This window comes from Mastigoproctus giganteus, chromosome 13 (genome assembly GCF_048544385.1).
Source record: "Mastigoproctus giganteus isolate SK-2022 chromosome 13, ASM4854438v1, whole genome shotgun sequence".
NCBI classification, from domain to species: Eukaryota; Metazoa; Arthropoda; class Arachnida; order Uropygi; family Thelyphonidae; genus Mastigoproctus; species Mastigoproctus giganteus.
In genome coordinates this window covers 151,418,148-151,435,691 of record NC_143587.1, presented here as the reverse complement: position 1 = coordinate 151,435,691, position 17,544 = coordinate 151,418,148, and the positions used below count along the sequence as shown (strand labels likewise).

The following is a 17,544-nucleotide window of genomic DNA, read 5'->3' as shown; positions in this document are numbered from 1 at the left end:
AAACATTCCCCATACCAAAACACTACTGCCACCTGCTGAACCAGGATATTGGAGTGATTCCTCACTTAAGTTTTTCAGCACCTGCTGTCCAACGGCATAGCAGAGAATGGAATTCATCAGAGAAGGAACCTTTTTTTCTAGTTGTCAATGGTCCAACGAAGCTGTTCATATTCAAACTTTAGATGGCATTAGGGACAGGTTGCTGTGACCATGGGTATCTTGACAAGACTACTCCAGTAACCCATACAGAGGATTTGTTGGTTCATGTTCTTGGAAACACATTTGGCCATCCTTTGGTTAAAGTCCATGGTCAGCTATTAGGTGCCAGCCACTGGTCCAGCAACTGTTGCTTTGCTTACTATCTACTCTTGGAACACCTTAACTACAGCAAGCTGCAAACAGCCCACAACAGTCTGAGTTTCTATAATAGTCCCATCCATCAACTGATGCCCAAAAATTATTCCCTTCTTTGTCCCATGTCGATCCTGCATGCCATGAACCTGCAGTATCACATTTATTGGCTCTCACTGCACCACATGTCACCAGTGGAGAGGAATGGCCAACTGCCAAAAACAGGAGTGTTTTGAATGGAGGGGGGGGGGAATGTTCGGCAATCATTTGGAGTGAATTTTATTAAGCATTATAAAAAACATGTAAATTTTATATGTTAAAAATGAATTATTTGCTTGCCAGATAGATTAAAAGCAATTCTAGCTACAGTAATAAAATGAACTCTTTATATCAGGAAAAAGCAAAAAACATGAAAAACTTACCCTTGTCAAATATATGGATCTTGGAATTATGTGGATATTCATTAAATAATACACAACACGGCTTTGAATGTGACCTATAGACATAAACTGCAACTAAAAATGGCTTTAAGAGATATGATTAAAATATAGAATTTAAGTTGACTTTATAGTGAAGTTTTTTAACCCATCAGTATAATAACAAAAAAAAAATAAAATAAAATCTTAAACCAAACCTTTGATTTTTTATATTTCCATCAAATTTTAGTTAAGAAGCCTATAATATTTATTCAGTAATACTAAGGAATTAAAAATGCAAAAAAGTTAGTTTTAGTGAATAAAACAATTTCTTGAGTTCAAGATCTAATATTTCTCACAGTATTTGTGGAAAATGTTGAAACTGTGGAATATTCCTGTTATGCATTGAAGTTACATATTTGTTCATTCAAAGTTTAAGTTAGTGCCAACCAGGTTGAATAACTATTACTAAGACAGAAAAGAATAAATAAAACAACTATTATATTATGGCAAATAGGAGGGGGGAGGAAAATTAATGCCAGAAAATTTCATTACTAGTGCAAACTTTACAACATTCCATTGATAGGGGCAACACAATGTCAACTGTATAACACACAGCTGATTGACCAATGGAGAATATTTCCCCAGAAATGTTTGTTATCTCTTTGATTAAAGCTATTCTTGTTATGGGGATATCTCTGGACTTGAAATGTCCCCCATAATCAAAAAATCCACTGTTGTTTAAGGCCAACAAGCATACAGATCATGTAAAAAATGATGGGAAATGAAACTTCCAGGAAAATATTCATTAAGAATTGCCTTTTCATTTTCAGTGTTACTTTTCTTCTGAACAGCCACTGAATCGTAAACTGCATAAATCATAAACTGTCCTTATCATGATGGAGCAAAGTATGTTTCATGGATTTGGAAATAATGGAATATTTGTTTTCATTCCAATAAGAAATTAAAATACAAGGTAACAAAGCATGGGTATGGTTTTTCTGAATTAACATCTGTAGTTCTAACCCTTTCTTCCATATTAGACCAAACGCATGCCACAACTAGTCAATATCCATTTCAACTGTAAACTCGCAAAACTTTTTATTTCTCCCTTCTACATCTGTTCCTTGGGACAATCCTCTTCTGTATATACTTCCCAAACATTACAATCTACAGAAATTTGAGCCATGGTATAAGTATCTTCCGGCAAAAATTCAAAGAATGCAAACATTTATATTGAATAAAATTTTTGCAATATTCACCAAACCTTTTTAAACAGATTTTGTACATAAACCCTTTTGCTATAATGAGGAGAGTTTTAAGCTGCAGTGATTCTCATATCTAGGGCAGCATCTGCAAACCTCTCGAACTTATAATAGAATATATCCAAATTGAAATAATCAAGTTAATGATTCCTCACAAACTCATTCCATTCCCTAGCTTAGACATATTTTAATATAAAATATACATTTTATAATAAAATACGGCAATACGGTTGTTTACCAATAAATTATACATTTAAGTTTTAAGCTACATGTCTTTCCTGTAAAAATCTCCATTAATACACCTGTGAAGGCCAATTTTTTTCACCTTTTCTTTGAAACAAGACAAGGAACATCCATCAACTAGTTGATATCCATTACCATTTCAACTCCAGACTTAGCAAAAAAACTAACTAACTTCGCTTTATGGGCTATGTTAGGGTTACTATCACCAAACACAGGTGCACACATACCCATACATGAACTCTAATGCTAGAAATATAATCAAATCGGAAGAGCTGGTTACATCATGAAATGCAGACATCACAGGGTTACTGGAATCTTAGTGCCACTCAGATATACATGATGTGGAATTTGAATATGGTAAGTACAATGTGTGCAAAAAGGATAGTTTTATTATTATTATTTCGTAGACCGTTCCAGCCTGACAAAGACAAACTCAAAGTGCAAGTGTGAAGTATCATACTCGGTAAAGACAAATCAATTTACAAATTGTATATGTATCATAGTATAGTGTCATGTTATGGTATTTGTGCTGAGTGACTGACCACTTAGCACAACTGGGCAGAAACTGCTACAAACCGGTTTTCAACTCTGCCACACAGAGACTGGCTATTTATGTTCTGGCATAGCTGCCAACTTATTACTTACAAAAAGCCAGAGACAAATTATTTGTGGGCAAAAGGAAAACAAGAGGTTTTATAGGCATCTCGCTTGATGAACATCACGGTGAGATCCAATCTTCCTTATATTTCGAGGGTACAGCTCTAAAATGGTATTTGCAGGCCGGCCGCTAGTTAGTACACCAGATTGAACCTATTGGTAACTCTTTAGGAGGCTTCCGGATCAGCTAGTGTATAATCTTGCTACCTCTACTCTTCCGGATAGTGACTGGAGGGAGTCCGAGTAGTGTGTGCATGCGGGGGACATTGTTGAGGCCTCGTTATGTCAATGATCTCGATATATTCTTACCATATGTACGCCATATCCAAAAATTTCATTACTTCATACAGCATGTCCCCCCCCCCCCTTTTCTTACTATTGAATACACCATGCATTGTCAAACTAATAGAGTAAACTTATCTGCGAAAAAGATCTAAACCTCCCAAACACTTCCTAATTCATTTCACAAATATACGTGGTCTCAATTCTAATCTCAACAATGTCCAATTCCACTTGCAGTCTGCCAAACCCAGCGTACTTTTTCTGACAGAATCTCAGTTATCCGTTGATTCAACTACTGCTCATCTCAGATGCCCAAATTATTCGCTGTATGATTCCTTTTGCCACAAAGGTGGTACTTGTGCATATATCCGTTCTGATATTCCCTGTCAGAGACTTGGCAATTTGGAATTTACTCTCTTTGATCTTCTCTGGCTTAAAATCTCTCTACCCCATTGTGTCAAATTCATCTGTTGTCTCTACCATTCTCCCAACTCCACTAATCACTTGGAGCTCTTTGACTTCCTCTCTTTGCAACTTGACTTTCTCCAGTCCAACTTTCCTAACAGTGAGGTAATTTTCCTTGTGATTTTAATGTTCACAACTCCAGCTAACCCAACTGGTCGAGATGCTGAGCCTTTTGCAATTACTAATGACCTTGCACAGATTGTTCATTTACCTACAAGAATACTGGACAATCCTAATCATACAGCCAACAAACTAGATCTTTTTCTCACAAACAACCCTTCTAAGTACACGGTCGAAGTGAGAGGTCCTTTAGGCACTTCAGATCGCAACTTGGTGATTGTCTCTTCTCCAATGGAGCCTTTATCTCATGGCTATTCCCAACCTCGTGTCATTTGGCATTACAAGAATGCAAAATGGGATTACATGCGAGATTTCTTTTCTTCTTTTCCTTGGTCAGATTACTGTTTCAAAACTTCTGATGTCAATGTTTGCTCAGATCATGTCAGTGAAATTATTCTTGCAGGAATGGAATCCTTTATCCCACACTCCACTTTAAAATCTAATCCTTTATCTAAACCTTGGTTTTCCAATAAATGTGCTAAGACTGTTCAAGAGAAGAATGTTGCATATCGTAATTGGCTTTTCTAATTCTTCAGTTTCATTTTCTGCCTACACCAAATCTCACAACAATTCTAAAGCAGTTATTAATCAGTCCAAACAAGAGTTTGAACAGGCTAAGAGTAGAAAACTTGCTTCTTGCCCTAATGGCAGCCGAGCATTCTGGTCTCTTGCCAAAGCAAGAGACCAGAATTGGCCACAACTTTTGCCCATCTCCGCTACCACCTCTGTCCAAACCAGATGGTTCTGTTGTCACTTCAGCCAAGGATAAAGCTGACCTGCTAGCATCCCATTTTTCTTCCAACTCATGTATTAATGATCTTGGTAAAACACCTCCCACCATTCCCAACACGCTCCATTCAATGCCTCCTGTGGTCTTCCGTCAAAAGGATGTCAGAAGGATTTTGACGAATCTTGATGCTAAGAAAACTCCAGGCCCCAATGGTATTTCTCCACTTGTTCTCAAAAACTGTGCTCCTGAACTTACTCCTATTCTTTGCCGCCTTTTTTCACTTTCTTATACCAAAGGTGTTTTTCCTTCTGCTTAGAAATTTGCTCATATCCAGCCAGTTCCTAAAAAGGGTGACAAATCCCTCCCATCCAATTATTGTCCCATTGCAATTACTTCTACTCTTTCTAAAGTAATGGAGAAATCAATTAACCGCCAATTCTTAAACTACCTAGAAACCTTCCGTCTGATCAACGATCGCCAGTATGGATTTCGTCAGTGTCTATCCACTGGTAATATTCTGACTTATGTTACCCATTTATGGACTAATTCAATGGAACGGTTCGGTGAAACACAAGTAGTTGTTCTTGACATCTCAAAGGCTTTCGATCGTGTTTGGCATAAAGGTCTTCTAAACAAGCTTCCATCTTATGGTTTGCCAACTGTTTTTAGTAATTGGTTTTTTTTTTTTTTTTTTTTTTGATTTGGTAGTTGTTGGCGCATCGGCTTCTGTGGCCATATTGCACCTCCCAAGGTTTTTGCAGTACTTTGATCCAAGCCCGAGACGGGAATCGAACCCGCGACCTTTGGGTTGCCAGGCAGGTACTTTACCCACTCGGCTAGCCCGGTCGGCTTAGTAATTGGTTATCCAGTTTTCTCTCTGATCACTCACTGAGGGTGATGGCTCTCTGTCTTCTAACTTCTCCACTAATGCCGGTGTCCCCCAAGGTTCAGTTCTTTCCCCCACCCTTTTCCTCTTGTATATTAATGACCTTCTTCCTTTGACTGGAAATCCTATCCGTAGTTTTGCCAATGATAGCACATTGCATCCTACTTTCCATTTTGAAAAACCTTGCCCTGCTTAATCAGCTTCAACTTCTCGAAAATCTGCTACCAATTCCTTAAATGCCGATCTTCAGGTAATTCTCCAGTGGGGCAAAGACAACTTAGTTGATTTCAACCCTTCTAAAACTCGGTCTTGTCTTATATCTCGCAAAAAGGATTCTTCTGCTCCTATGCTTATCTTTAGTGACACTCTGATTTCTAGGCAAAATGATATATCTCTTTTGGGGATTATCCTGACTTCTAATCTCTCTTGGCACAAGCACATTACAAATATTACTTCGTCTGCATCTAAAAAAAACTTGGTTTTCTCTTTCGCTGTCGGCATTACGTTTCTTCCAAACAGCTGCTCACTCTGTATAAATCGCAAATCCGCCCTGCCATGGAATATTGTTCCCACATCTAGGGTGGTGCCCCTAAACCCCTCCCCCCTCCCTCCCTCCCTCCCTCCCTCCCCCCTCTCTCTCTCAGGCTTCTTGATTCCATTCAGAAGAGGGCAGTTAGGTTAATTAATGATTCATCTTTAACAGTCTCTCTCCACTTGCTGTCTCATAGATGCACTGATTCTGTTGCATGCCTCTTCTACAGATACTTCCATGGTCACTGTTCTTCTGAATTGGCTTCTATAATTTCCGCTCTCTCAAAACAGTCCGAACACGTGCCGCCATCAGCCAACATCCATTTACTCTCTAACTTCAAACTCACAGAACCAACTTTTCATCTTCTTGGTTTATTCATTCAACTGCCATTTTCTGGAACACCCTTCCTTCATACGTATTTCCTGAAAATTACAGTCAACAGAAGTTCAAGTCCAATGTCAACAAATATCTTCTTTCATCTACTCAACCTCCAACCCAAGCACGGTACTAAGTACTATAGGTTCTAATATGTCTCGTGTTTGGGGTTTACACATAAAAAAAAAAAAAAAAAAAAAAGACACTGATACTGGCCTTTAGTTGTTGTCAATATGCTGGGTATTTCTTTAATCAAAAGGAATCTCCTCTGAGTCCAATGCTCGCTCGCTTGCTCTTGTTCCTCACCTCCCTCAAAATTTCTAGATATATGCCATCAGTTACCTTATCTGCCTTTATGTTTTAAAGTATTTTTTACTAGTCTTCTGTAATCATAAAGTTGTTAATTATAGCTTCATTCACAGCTTTTCCTGACCATCTTTGTTTTTCTGTAAAGACTGATGTATTCAATTCATCCACACCAGCTGGGTTATCTGAAACTTTCCTGAATCGTTATGCAATGGTCCAATCTAATTCATTATTTTCTTCTTTGTGTTCACATACATGAAAAACATCTTGTTGTATTAGCCAGTGATTTCTCATAATCAACCTTTGCCAATCTAACCTTTTCTGTGATACCATTATAAATCATCGTGTAGCAGTTAGAGGCTTCAATACTCTTCATTGCTCTGAAACTTTCCAATGCAACCTATTTTTAAATTCTATTAAGCTGGCTAGCTCATTATGCATCCGTTTTTTAATGGTACATATGCATTTGTGGCCTCTGATTGCTTTAAAGCAGGGGTTGGCAACCTTTTTTGAGTGAAGAGCCATTTTTGATCTAATTAAAAAGAGAATCCGAAGAGCAGCATTCCAGCTCAAGCTGAAAGGAGGAGGAGGGGGTTTAAGAAATGGAATAGAGTTTCAGTTTTAATAAATAATGAATATTATTTATTAATACTGAAAAAAAAAAAAAAAAAAAAAAAAATTCAATTAGGTACGAATTAATGTGACCTTTGCTGCTGAACTTCTTAAGAAAGTTTCTCAACATCAGGAGAATATGCTGTAATTTTCATCTTTAAACATGCTGAGAGACTCGCATTGTTCAGACGGTTTCTTGATTTATTTTCAAAAATAGTTCTTTTTCGAAAATATATGCCTGTAGGAATACACTGAACTGAAAACTGAGAAGTCCAAATGCAAATATTTTCAAATTTATATATGTCCAGTAAGCTACTCAACTCATCAAACAAATGGATGGCAATAGATGAGTTGAAAATGCAAGACCAAATTGTTTTGGTCTTGCATTTTCAACTCATCTATTACCATCCATTTGTGTAGAATTGCAAGGGCAGCCTTTTGCCTCTCCAAATCCTCAATTTCAGTTTTAAGGCATTTTTAGTCTTGCACTCCACATGTCCTTGATTTTTAGGTCCTCTAACCCCATTTCAAATTGTGCATCATGTGGGCTAAAAGTTAAAGAGCCACAGGTTGCCGACCCCCGCTTTAAAAGGTATTCCACGAGCACTCCTGCTTTCACTTCAAGGTCAAGATAATTGCAAAACCTATAAATACAATTTACTGTACATCATCATTGAACTTGCTCTTTAATGTTTTTTTCATGAATTTTCCTGATTATTGTATGGTGAAATCAAAGAATCCTCTAGACCAGCATTTATCTTTTTTCAGACATAGACCATTCTCCTATAAGATAGGAACCATGACCCCTTTTATATTTGAGGTAAAAACAACACAGCACAAAAAATATTAAACTAACCATGCAAGTATATTAATAATTATTTTTTTAAATATAGTGGTACGTAGTCACAGCTAACATATGTTAGGTTGTTATAGGCATATGGGATTGTTGTTTACTGCAAAAGACTTGTTTTGTCCAAAGACCGCAGTATAGGCACCAACTTATGACTTTCAAAAAGCTGATCAGGCATCTGTAATCAAGAGGAAAACGGTTCTTTGTTGTGAAAAAGGAGTAATACTGATTAAACAAGCTTTATTGCATATTATTATTCTGTAACATTGTAAATTTGATTGCAATACTTCGAAATAATAAAATTCACTAGATAACATTTGGTTTAATTAATATTATTCATTTTGCATTAACATATGGAGACTTTAAGCAACAAGTCAGAATAAAATGTAAAGCCAAAATGTCGAAAATGCAAAAAATATATAAATAAATAAAAAAAAATAATAAATGTATTCTCAAATCTAACAATTTTCTGTTCATCGACTCACCTTGATGTCGATGGACTAGGACTTTCTCTCCAGCATTAAATATTTTCATAAATGAATAAGCATGCTCCTTTTCTTCATCCAACGCACGATATGCAAGTTTGTAATGTTCAATTCTCTGAATGAAATCCCTGAGTGCTTCTTCTTTGTTGCTATCCTTGTAGTCAGGACTGTGAATTTTAACTTCCTAAATAATACATAAAACAATGACAGCCATTAATAAATCGTAATTTATAAAATATTTGACACACAACTACTCTAAAGAAGCTACTCAGGAGAACTAAATTAAAGAAAACATTTTATTATTCATCTATGAAATGAAGCTGCACTTTCAATCAACGTATAAAAATTTTTGAAAAGCCATAGTCCTTGAGGAAATTTTCTTTTGGACAGTTCTAAGAATGAAATAAGTAACTTCAGTGGCAGGTAAAATCATGAAGCATTGATTAAGGATGCAATACAGGACATTTAGATAGAAATGGAACTTTGAATGATACATAACATGGTATTGTTAATCTCTTACATTCAGTTAATACCTAGTTAGCTGAATGCAGAAGATAACTTTGACATTGTTTATCTGGATTTTAGAAATGCATTTCGCTGAGTCCAACAATAAGAATTTTATTGTGGGACTGAGTCATGTTCCAGCTTATATAGTAACCTTTCATTTGACTGAGTCAAATGAAAGGTTACTATATAAACTGGAACATGTTGGGATCACAAGCAAGATTCTTAGATGGTGGCAGCAAGGCAGAGTGTTATAATTATTCTTCAGACCTAACTAACAAAAAAAAGTGTAGTACCACAAAGATCAGTTATGGGGCCACTATTGTTACTGATTTTTCTAACTTGACTTTAATGAAAGGATAGAGGTCATTAAGTTGCAATTAGCAGATGATGTAAAGATCAGCAGCATGGTTAATTATCAATACTAAGCAATGCTCCACAAGTTGAATCCTTTCTTCAGTGCTCTACCAAGGGCAAGTCCAAGTGTATGCTCAATAACCATTTCTACAGGGTGGGCTAAACGTCGTGAAAGGATTTGTAAGGCCTATAAATTTTTCAAAATTGAGTAAAAAGACAAGAAACAAAATGAGAACATTAATTTATTTAATGAAATAATTATTAAAAATTATGAAAAATACATAACTTAAGTGACCCCACTTTCGGCTTCACAAAGATGTGCTCTTTTGAGTGCATTTAACATAACATTTCTCAAAACTTCAGGTTCTAAACCATCAATTTCATCTCGGATGCCTCTATGGATGCTGGTTTATTCATATAAACACATTCCTTGAGACAGCCCCCATTTAAATAAATCTGGGGATAAATCAGGCAAATGTGGAAGCCATATTAAAGGCAGAATTTTTTCAGATTGTGCATTTGCCAAAAATTGATCTTAAAGGACACAGTGTCTCAAGAAGTATGTGTGTGTTGCAACACCTTGTTGGAACCACACTGTTGGATTTCCCCAAAGTGTTGGACATAAGATTTCTAATCAAGGCCCAGTATCGGTCGCGATTTACACTGACAGGAGTACAATCTTTGTTCTCGAATTAACGACCAATGTCTTTTTGGACATCACACTGTACAATGAAGTGGTTGCATTTGTTGTTGTACTATTCTTGAATTACTGATACCCCTAAATCTGCAACTTTGCTTACCAACATAACAATTTAAATGAAAATGAGCTTCATCACTCATCAGTTTGTGAATGAATTCATTTTCTTTAGCCAATTATTACAAAGCATATTGTAAGCACTGAAATCTAGCTGTTGACTAAACTTCATTCATTAATTGCAACTTGTATGGGAATAGGTGTAAATAGGTTCTCAAAATGCGCCTCAGTGATGTTCTCGGTAATCCCAACTGAGATGCATTTTGAGAACCTATTTACACCTATTCCCATACAAGCTGCAATTGATGCACGAATTTAAGCCTCCAATTCCTGTACATACCTCCCTATCTTCAACCTTCCTCTTCATCTCCCCCATCTCCTAAATCAGCTTCCCGTGTCCAATCCTATTTATTTTCTGCCTTTCAAATATTTTAGTCAAATATCTCTTCTCATCCAACTTTCTCAAAACCTAATTTCTTACTTTATCAACCCATCTTATCTCTTCCATCTTCCTGTATATTTATATTTTGAAACTTTCCAATTTTTTCATATCTTCCATTCTCAGTGTCCATGCCTTTGTTCCATAAAGTATCACAATCTATACCAGACAACTTACTTTATAGCAATTCCTAATCTTTCACATATTTCTTCTTCACTTCTCAAAAGCTTTCCCCATCCATTGCTATTTTTATTTCTCTTGATGCCTTTGCTTCTTTCATCATTTTTAACATCCATACTCTCTCACCTGTTCTATTTTCTCTCCTCCAATTTTAATATTTAACTCAACTTTCCCTTACCACTTGCATAACCTTTGTTTTCTCAATATTCATATCATGAACCTATCACAGCTTTCCTTTAGCTTTTTTTTAACCAATTTCTACCATTCTTCCTCAGAATCTGACAAAATCAGAATATGGCATATATGTGGAATAACAACCCCGAAATAACTTATACACTTTGTGGAACGAATTAAAAACAAAATACAATACCAGTGGTTACAACAAGTTCAGACAGATAGCAAGGATGATCTATAGTATCTTATTGATGGTTTATTGAACATTTGCTTGTTGTAGAGGAAGAGATAAGGTCATAAATCACACCGTAAAAAGAAATTTTAAAGTGACTTGGAAAACTAACTAAATATGAAGGCCACAACTAAATAAAAAAAAAAAAACAGGAGCTTCTTGAAAAGGTTATTCTTGATTTGTGTGGGATTAGCAAAAGGATGCCCATGATAAAACTAGGTGCCATAAATTCAAATCATGAAGGGGGGAGTGTGGGATTAGCAAAAGGATGCCCATGATAAAACTAGGTGCCATAAATTCAAATCATGAAGGGGGGAGGTTAAAATTGGATTGTAGGAAGTTTTCTTTTAGCTAGTGAACTGTTTTTTTTTTTTTTTTTTTTTTTTATGTAAACCACAAACATGAGGTATTAGAACCTATAGTACTTAGTACTGTGCTTGGGTTGGAGGTTGAGAAGACGAAAGAAGATATTTGTTGACACTGGACTTGAATTTCTGTAGACTGTAATTTTCAGGAAATACATATGAAGGAAGGCTGTTCCCGAAAACGGCAGTTGAATGAATAAACGAGGAAGATGAGAAGTTGGCTCTGAGTTTGGAGTTGGACAGTAAATGTATGTTGGCTGGTGGCGGCATGTGTTCAGACTGTTTTGAAAGAGACAGTGGGAATTATAGAAGCCAATTCAGAAGAACAGTGCCCATGGAAGTATCTGCAGAAGAGGAATGCAGCAGAAACTACCTCTATGAGACAGCAAGTGGAGAGACTCTGTTAGAGATGAATCATTAATTAACCTAACTGCCCTCTTCTGAATGGAATCAAAAAGCTCGAGAGAGGTTTTGGGGGCACAACCTCAGATATGGGAACAATATTCCATGGTAGGGCAGATTTGTGATTTATACAGAGTGAGCAGCTGTTTGGAAGAAAAGTAACGCCAAGAGCGAAAGAGAAAACCAAGTTTTTTTAGAGGCAGAGGAAGCAATATTTGTAATGTGCTTCTGCCAAGAGAGATTAGAAGTCAGGGTAATCCCCAAAAGAGATATCATTTTGCCTAGAAATCAGAGTGTCACTAAAGATAAGCATAGGAGCAGAAGAATCCTTTTTGCAAGATATAAGACAAGACTGAGTTTTAGAAGGGTTGAAATCAACTAAGTTGTCTTTACCCACTGGAGAATTACCTGAAGATCAGCATTTAAGGAATTGGTAGCAGATTTTCGAGAAGTTGAAGCTCATTCAGCAGGACAAGGTTTCTCAAAATGGAAAGTGGAATGCAATGTGCTATCATCGGCAAAACTATGGATAGGATTTCCAGTCAATGGAAGAAGGTCATTAATATACAAGAGGAAAAGAGTGGAGGAAAGAACTGAACCTTGGGGGACACCGGCATTAGTGGAGAAGTTAGAAGACAGAGAACCATCTACCATCGCCCTCAGTGAACGATCAGAGAGAAAACTGGATAACCAATTACTAAAAACATTTGGCAAACCATAAGATGGAAGCTTGTTTAGAAGACCTTTATGCCAAACACGAAAGCCTTTGAGATATCAAGAGCAACTACTTGTGTTTCACAGAACCTTTCCATTGAATTAGTCCATAAATGGGCAACATAAGCCAGAATATCACGAGTGGATTGAACACTGACGGAATCCATACTGGCGATCGTTGATCAGACGGAAGGTTTCTAGGTAGTTTAAGAGTTCACGTTTAATTGATTTCTCCATTACTTTAGAAAGAGTAGAAGTAATTGCAAAGGGATGATAACTGGATGGGAGGGATTTGTCACCCTTTTTAGGAACTGGCTGGATATGGGCAAATTTCCAAGCAGAAGGAAAAACACCTTTGGAATAAGAAAGTGAAAAAAGGCGGCAAACAATAGAAGTAAGTTCAGGAGCAGAGGTTTTGAGAAGAAGTGGAGAAATACCCTCGGGACCTGGAGCTTTCTTAGCATCAAGATTCTTCAAAATCCTTCTGACATCACTTTGACGGAAGACTACAAGAGGCATTGAATGGAGTGTGTTGGGAATGGTGGGAGGTGTTTTACCAAGATCATTAATACATGAGTTGGAAGAAAAATGGGATGCTAGCAGGTCAGCTTTATCCTTGGCTGAAGTGACAACAGAACCATCTGGTTTGGATAGAGGTGGTAACAGAGATGGGCAAAAGTTGTGGCCAATTCTGGTCTCTTGCTTTGGCAAGAGACCAGAATGCTCGGCTACCATTAGATCAAGAAGCAAGTTTTCTACTCTTAGCCTGTTCGAACTCTAGTTTGGACTGATTAATAACTGCTTTACAATTGTTGCGAGCTTTGGTATATGCAGAATTTGAAACTGAAAAATTAGAAACGAGCCAATTAAAATATGCAACATTCTTCTCTTGAACAGCCTTAACACATTTATTGGAAAACCAAGGTTTAGATAGAGGACGAGATTTTAAAGTGGAGTGTGGGATTAAGGATTCCATTCCTGCAAGAATAATTTCACTGACACGATCTGGGCAAACGTTGACATCAGACGTTTTGAAACAGTAATCCGACCAGGGAAAAGAAGAAAAGAAGTCTTGCAGCTCATCCCAATTTGCATTCTTGTAATGCCAAACAACTCGAGGTTGGGAATAGCCATGAGATAAAGGTTCCATTGGAGAATAGACAATCACCAATTTGTGATCTGAAGTGCCTAAAGAACCTCTCACTTCAACCGTGTACTTAGAACGGTTGTTTGTGAGAAAAAGATCAAGTGTATTGGCTGTATGATTTTAGCATTAGCATTTAGCATTAGTAGAGGCATTTGATGCAAGAAAGCAAGCTTATGCAGCATCAGCCAAAAAAAAAAAAAAAACCCACTTCCACTTCACCCCTCTGTTCGTTCAAAATACCTGTCCAGCTGAGCCTTAAACTTATTTAGGCTATCAACCTCCACTACAAGGGATAGAAGTCTGTTCCACCAACTAACCACCCGCTGGCTAAAGGCAAATGATTAGGACATAATGATTAGGATTGTCCAGTATTCTTGTAGGTAAATGAACACTGTGTGCAAGGTCATTAGTAATTGCAAAAGCCTCAGCTTCTCGACCAGCTGGATCGGTGTGACTAGAAAACGGAAGCCGGCTGGAATTGTGAACATTAAAATCACCAAGGAAAATTACCTCACTATTAGGAAAGTTGGACTGGAGAAAGTCAAGTTGCAAAGAGAGGAAGTCAAAGAGCTCCAAGTGATTAGCGAGTTGGGAGAATTGCGAGTTGGTACAGACAACAGATGAATTTGACACAATGAGGTAGAGAGATTTTAAGCCAGAGAAGATCAAAGAGAGGAGATTCCAAATTACCAAGTCTCTGACAGGGAATATCAGAACGGACATATGCACAAGTACCACCTTTGAGGCGAAAGGAATCATACAGCGAATAATTTGGGCATCTGAGATGAGCAGTACTTGAATCAACCGATAACTGAGATTCTGTCAGAAAAAGTACATGGGGTTTGGCAGACTGCAAGTGGAAATGGACATCGTTGAGATTAGAATTGAGACCACGTATATTTGTGAAATGAATTAGGAAGTGCTTGGGAGGTTTAGATCTTTTCGCAGATAAGCTTGCTCTATTAGTTTCACAATTCATGGTGTATTCAATAGTAAGAAAAAGTGAGTGGGACATGCTGTATGAAGTAATGAAATGTTTCGTACACATGGTAAGAATATACCCAGATCCTTGACATAATGTGGCCTCGACAATGCCCCCGCATACACACTATTCGGACTCCCTCCAGTCACTATCTGGCAGAGTAGAGGTAGCAAGATTATACACTAGCTGATCCAGAAGCCTCCTAGAGAGTTACCAATAGGTTCGGTCCGGTGTGCTAACTAGCAGCCGACCTGCGAGGAGGGCGCTGACTCTCTTTAGAAAATACAGCTGCGAGTTACAGGCTCCGAAAAAAATGATAAGTGTTTGCTTTTTATTTACATAATTGTTATTTTATATTGTACTTAATACGTAGTCTTATAGTTATAATTACGCTGGTTATTTTTATTTTAATTTATATAAACAGTTTTTGTAGATATACGTAATACTTTATAAAACCGTTATTTCGTTCGAATATTGCAGGCATTGTTTTTGTATATAGTGATAGGGAATTCAAATTTTTAATTGAGGTAGCTAGGTAGCTCTAACGTATAATTATATAGAAACAGTAATACGCTTCACTGTTTCTATTAGATAGCGTAGTATTGACATCTAATTTAATTTAATTTATTGATCTTATTAATTTAAAATATCATGCCCCAAACTAGAGCAGCAAAGCAATGGGCACAAAGTGGCAGGAGTGCTGTGACTTGGAGGAGAACTGCGGGGGGGGGGGGGATTCTCCAATGCATCACAGCCTAAAAAAATGTGCAACTTGTGAAATGTTTGCCGAACTATCTGGAACGGAACATGATATTGCCATAGGGGATGTCTTTGTGTGTGCGCGATGTAAGGAGTGTAAGGAAATCAGGCGACAACTCAGCGTTGTTATGGGCCTATATGAGAGTTTGAAGGACAGGGTGGATGCCCTCGAAGGATCTAAATTGAGGGGCCCATCAGGCTCTCAGCTGCCCACATCAATGCCAGAGCTTGCATTTGGTCATCACGCAACACAGCGGCACCCCAAAGGCAGATTGCGCTGGTCCCAAAGGAACTAGTAGTTGTTGGTGACTCTATTGTCAGGGAAACGGGAAACATCCTTTGTAAAAAGGATAGGTGGAACAGGACCAGGGTATGTCTGCCAGTGGCAAAGCAAGATGACGTTGTAGAGCAGATATCATCTTTTAGGGGCACAAAAGGGGATATAGTTGTACACGTTGGCATTAATGATATTAAGAGTAGGAGACCGGCAGAATTACTTAACAAGTACAGGTCACTGTTGAAAAATAGCCGTGAATTAGGTTTGAATTTGAAAGTGTCTGCAATTCTGCCCAGACACGATAGAAGGGAGTATATGATGAGAGCCTTGTCGATCAATTCGGCCATGGAAAGATTGTGCAAGGCTCAAGGGATAGAATTTTTTTCAGCCTGGACTGTACTTGTTAACAGGAGAGACTGCTTCTACAGGGATGGGATACACTTAAATAGAAAGGGTGCAAGAATATTTGCTGATGCTATCGAGGCAGTGTTAGGTGGGTCGGAAAACTGATAGCTTCGGGGGATACAAGGACTAATAGTTTAACAGTAGCCGTAGGCAGAGGTGAAGGTGAAGGTGATATAACAACACGATAGGAGGGAGTATATGATGAGAGCCCTGTCAATCAATTCGGCCCTGGAAAGATTGTGCAGGGCTCAAGGGGTAGAATTTTTTTCAGCCTGGTCTGTACTTGTTAACAGGAGAGACTGCTTCTACAGGGATGGGATACACTTAAATAGAAAGGGTGCAAGAATGTTTGCTGATGCTATCGAGGCAATGTTAGGTGGGTCGGAAAACTGCTAGATTGGGGGGATACAAGGACTAATAGATTAACAGTAGCCACTGGCAGAGGTGAAAGTGATTCTTGCACTGCTTCTATTGGAATGAGCCGCAGCCTGGAAAATAAGATGCAGGATATTTCAGAGACTGCTGGGAATCATTGGGGTACAAGTAAACACATGGGTTGTGTTAGGGTAGCTAAGAAAAAGAACAGGTGCATGTATACTTGTGTGTACACCAATGCTAGGAGTTTAGTAAATAAATTTGATGAATTTGAGGTATTGCTCAAAACATCAAAGGCAGATATTGTGGGGATTTCAGAGACGTGGTGTCACACAGATATAAGAAATGCAGAACTGGAATTTGGGGAGTACAATGTGTACAGAAAGGATAGACAGGATAGGAAGGGAGGAGGGGTTATGCTATTAATTAAGAAACACATAAAATCCAAGGAAGTGAAGCCAGTCGACATCGCTGGACAGTGCAGTGTCGAGTCAGTTTGGTGTGACATAAGCATTGGGAGATCAAAATTGAGAGTAGGAGTGTGCTATAGGCCTAATGACTCTGATGAGTATAATAAGAAACTGTTCGGAGAAATAGAGTGGGCCAGTAAATCAGAGAGTCTTATAATGGGGGATTTTAATTTCCCAGATATTGACTGGAATTTGGGGGCTGGTCACTCACACAGTAGCAAGGCTTTTGTGGATTTATTGGATGATTGTTTTCTACATCAGCATGTTCGGGAGGCAACTAGAGGGAGTAATACTCTTGATTTGATTATCAGTAGTGATTCTTCATGCATTCAGAATCTGCAGATAAATGAACCACTTGGTGGCAGTGATCACAGTGTGCTGAAGTGGGAGTTACTCAAAGAGGTAACTACCATTAGGGGTAAAGGGAAGGGGT

General features: G+C 37.9%; 1 protein-coding gene across 5 annotated transcripts in view; it reads right to left on the bottom strand.

Annotated features, from left to right (window-relative positions):
• Pfrx (6-phosphofructo-2-kinase/fructose-2,6-biphosphatase) overlaps positions 1-17,544 on the bottom strand; it is a 345,736-nt gene that overhangs the window by 207,685 nt on the left and 120,507 nt on the right. For all 5 annotated transcript variants that reach the window (XM_090387942.1, XM_090387944.1, XM_090387940.1 and 2 more), the window contains exons 6-7: positions 8,576-8,759; positions 774-847 (exon numbers count right to left, since the gene is read on the bottom strand). In XM_090387942.1, coding sequence (XP_090244068.1) covers positions 774-847; positions 8,576-8,759 — 258 coding nt within the window. The remainder of the gene's footprint in view (positions 1-773; positions 848-8,575; positions 8,760-17,544) is intronic.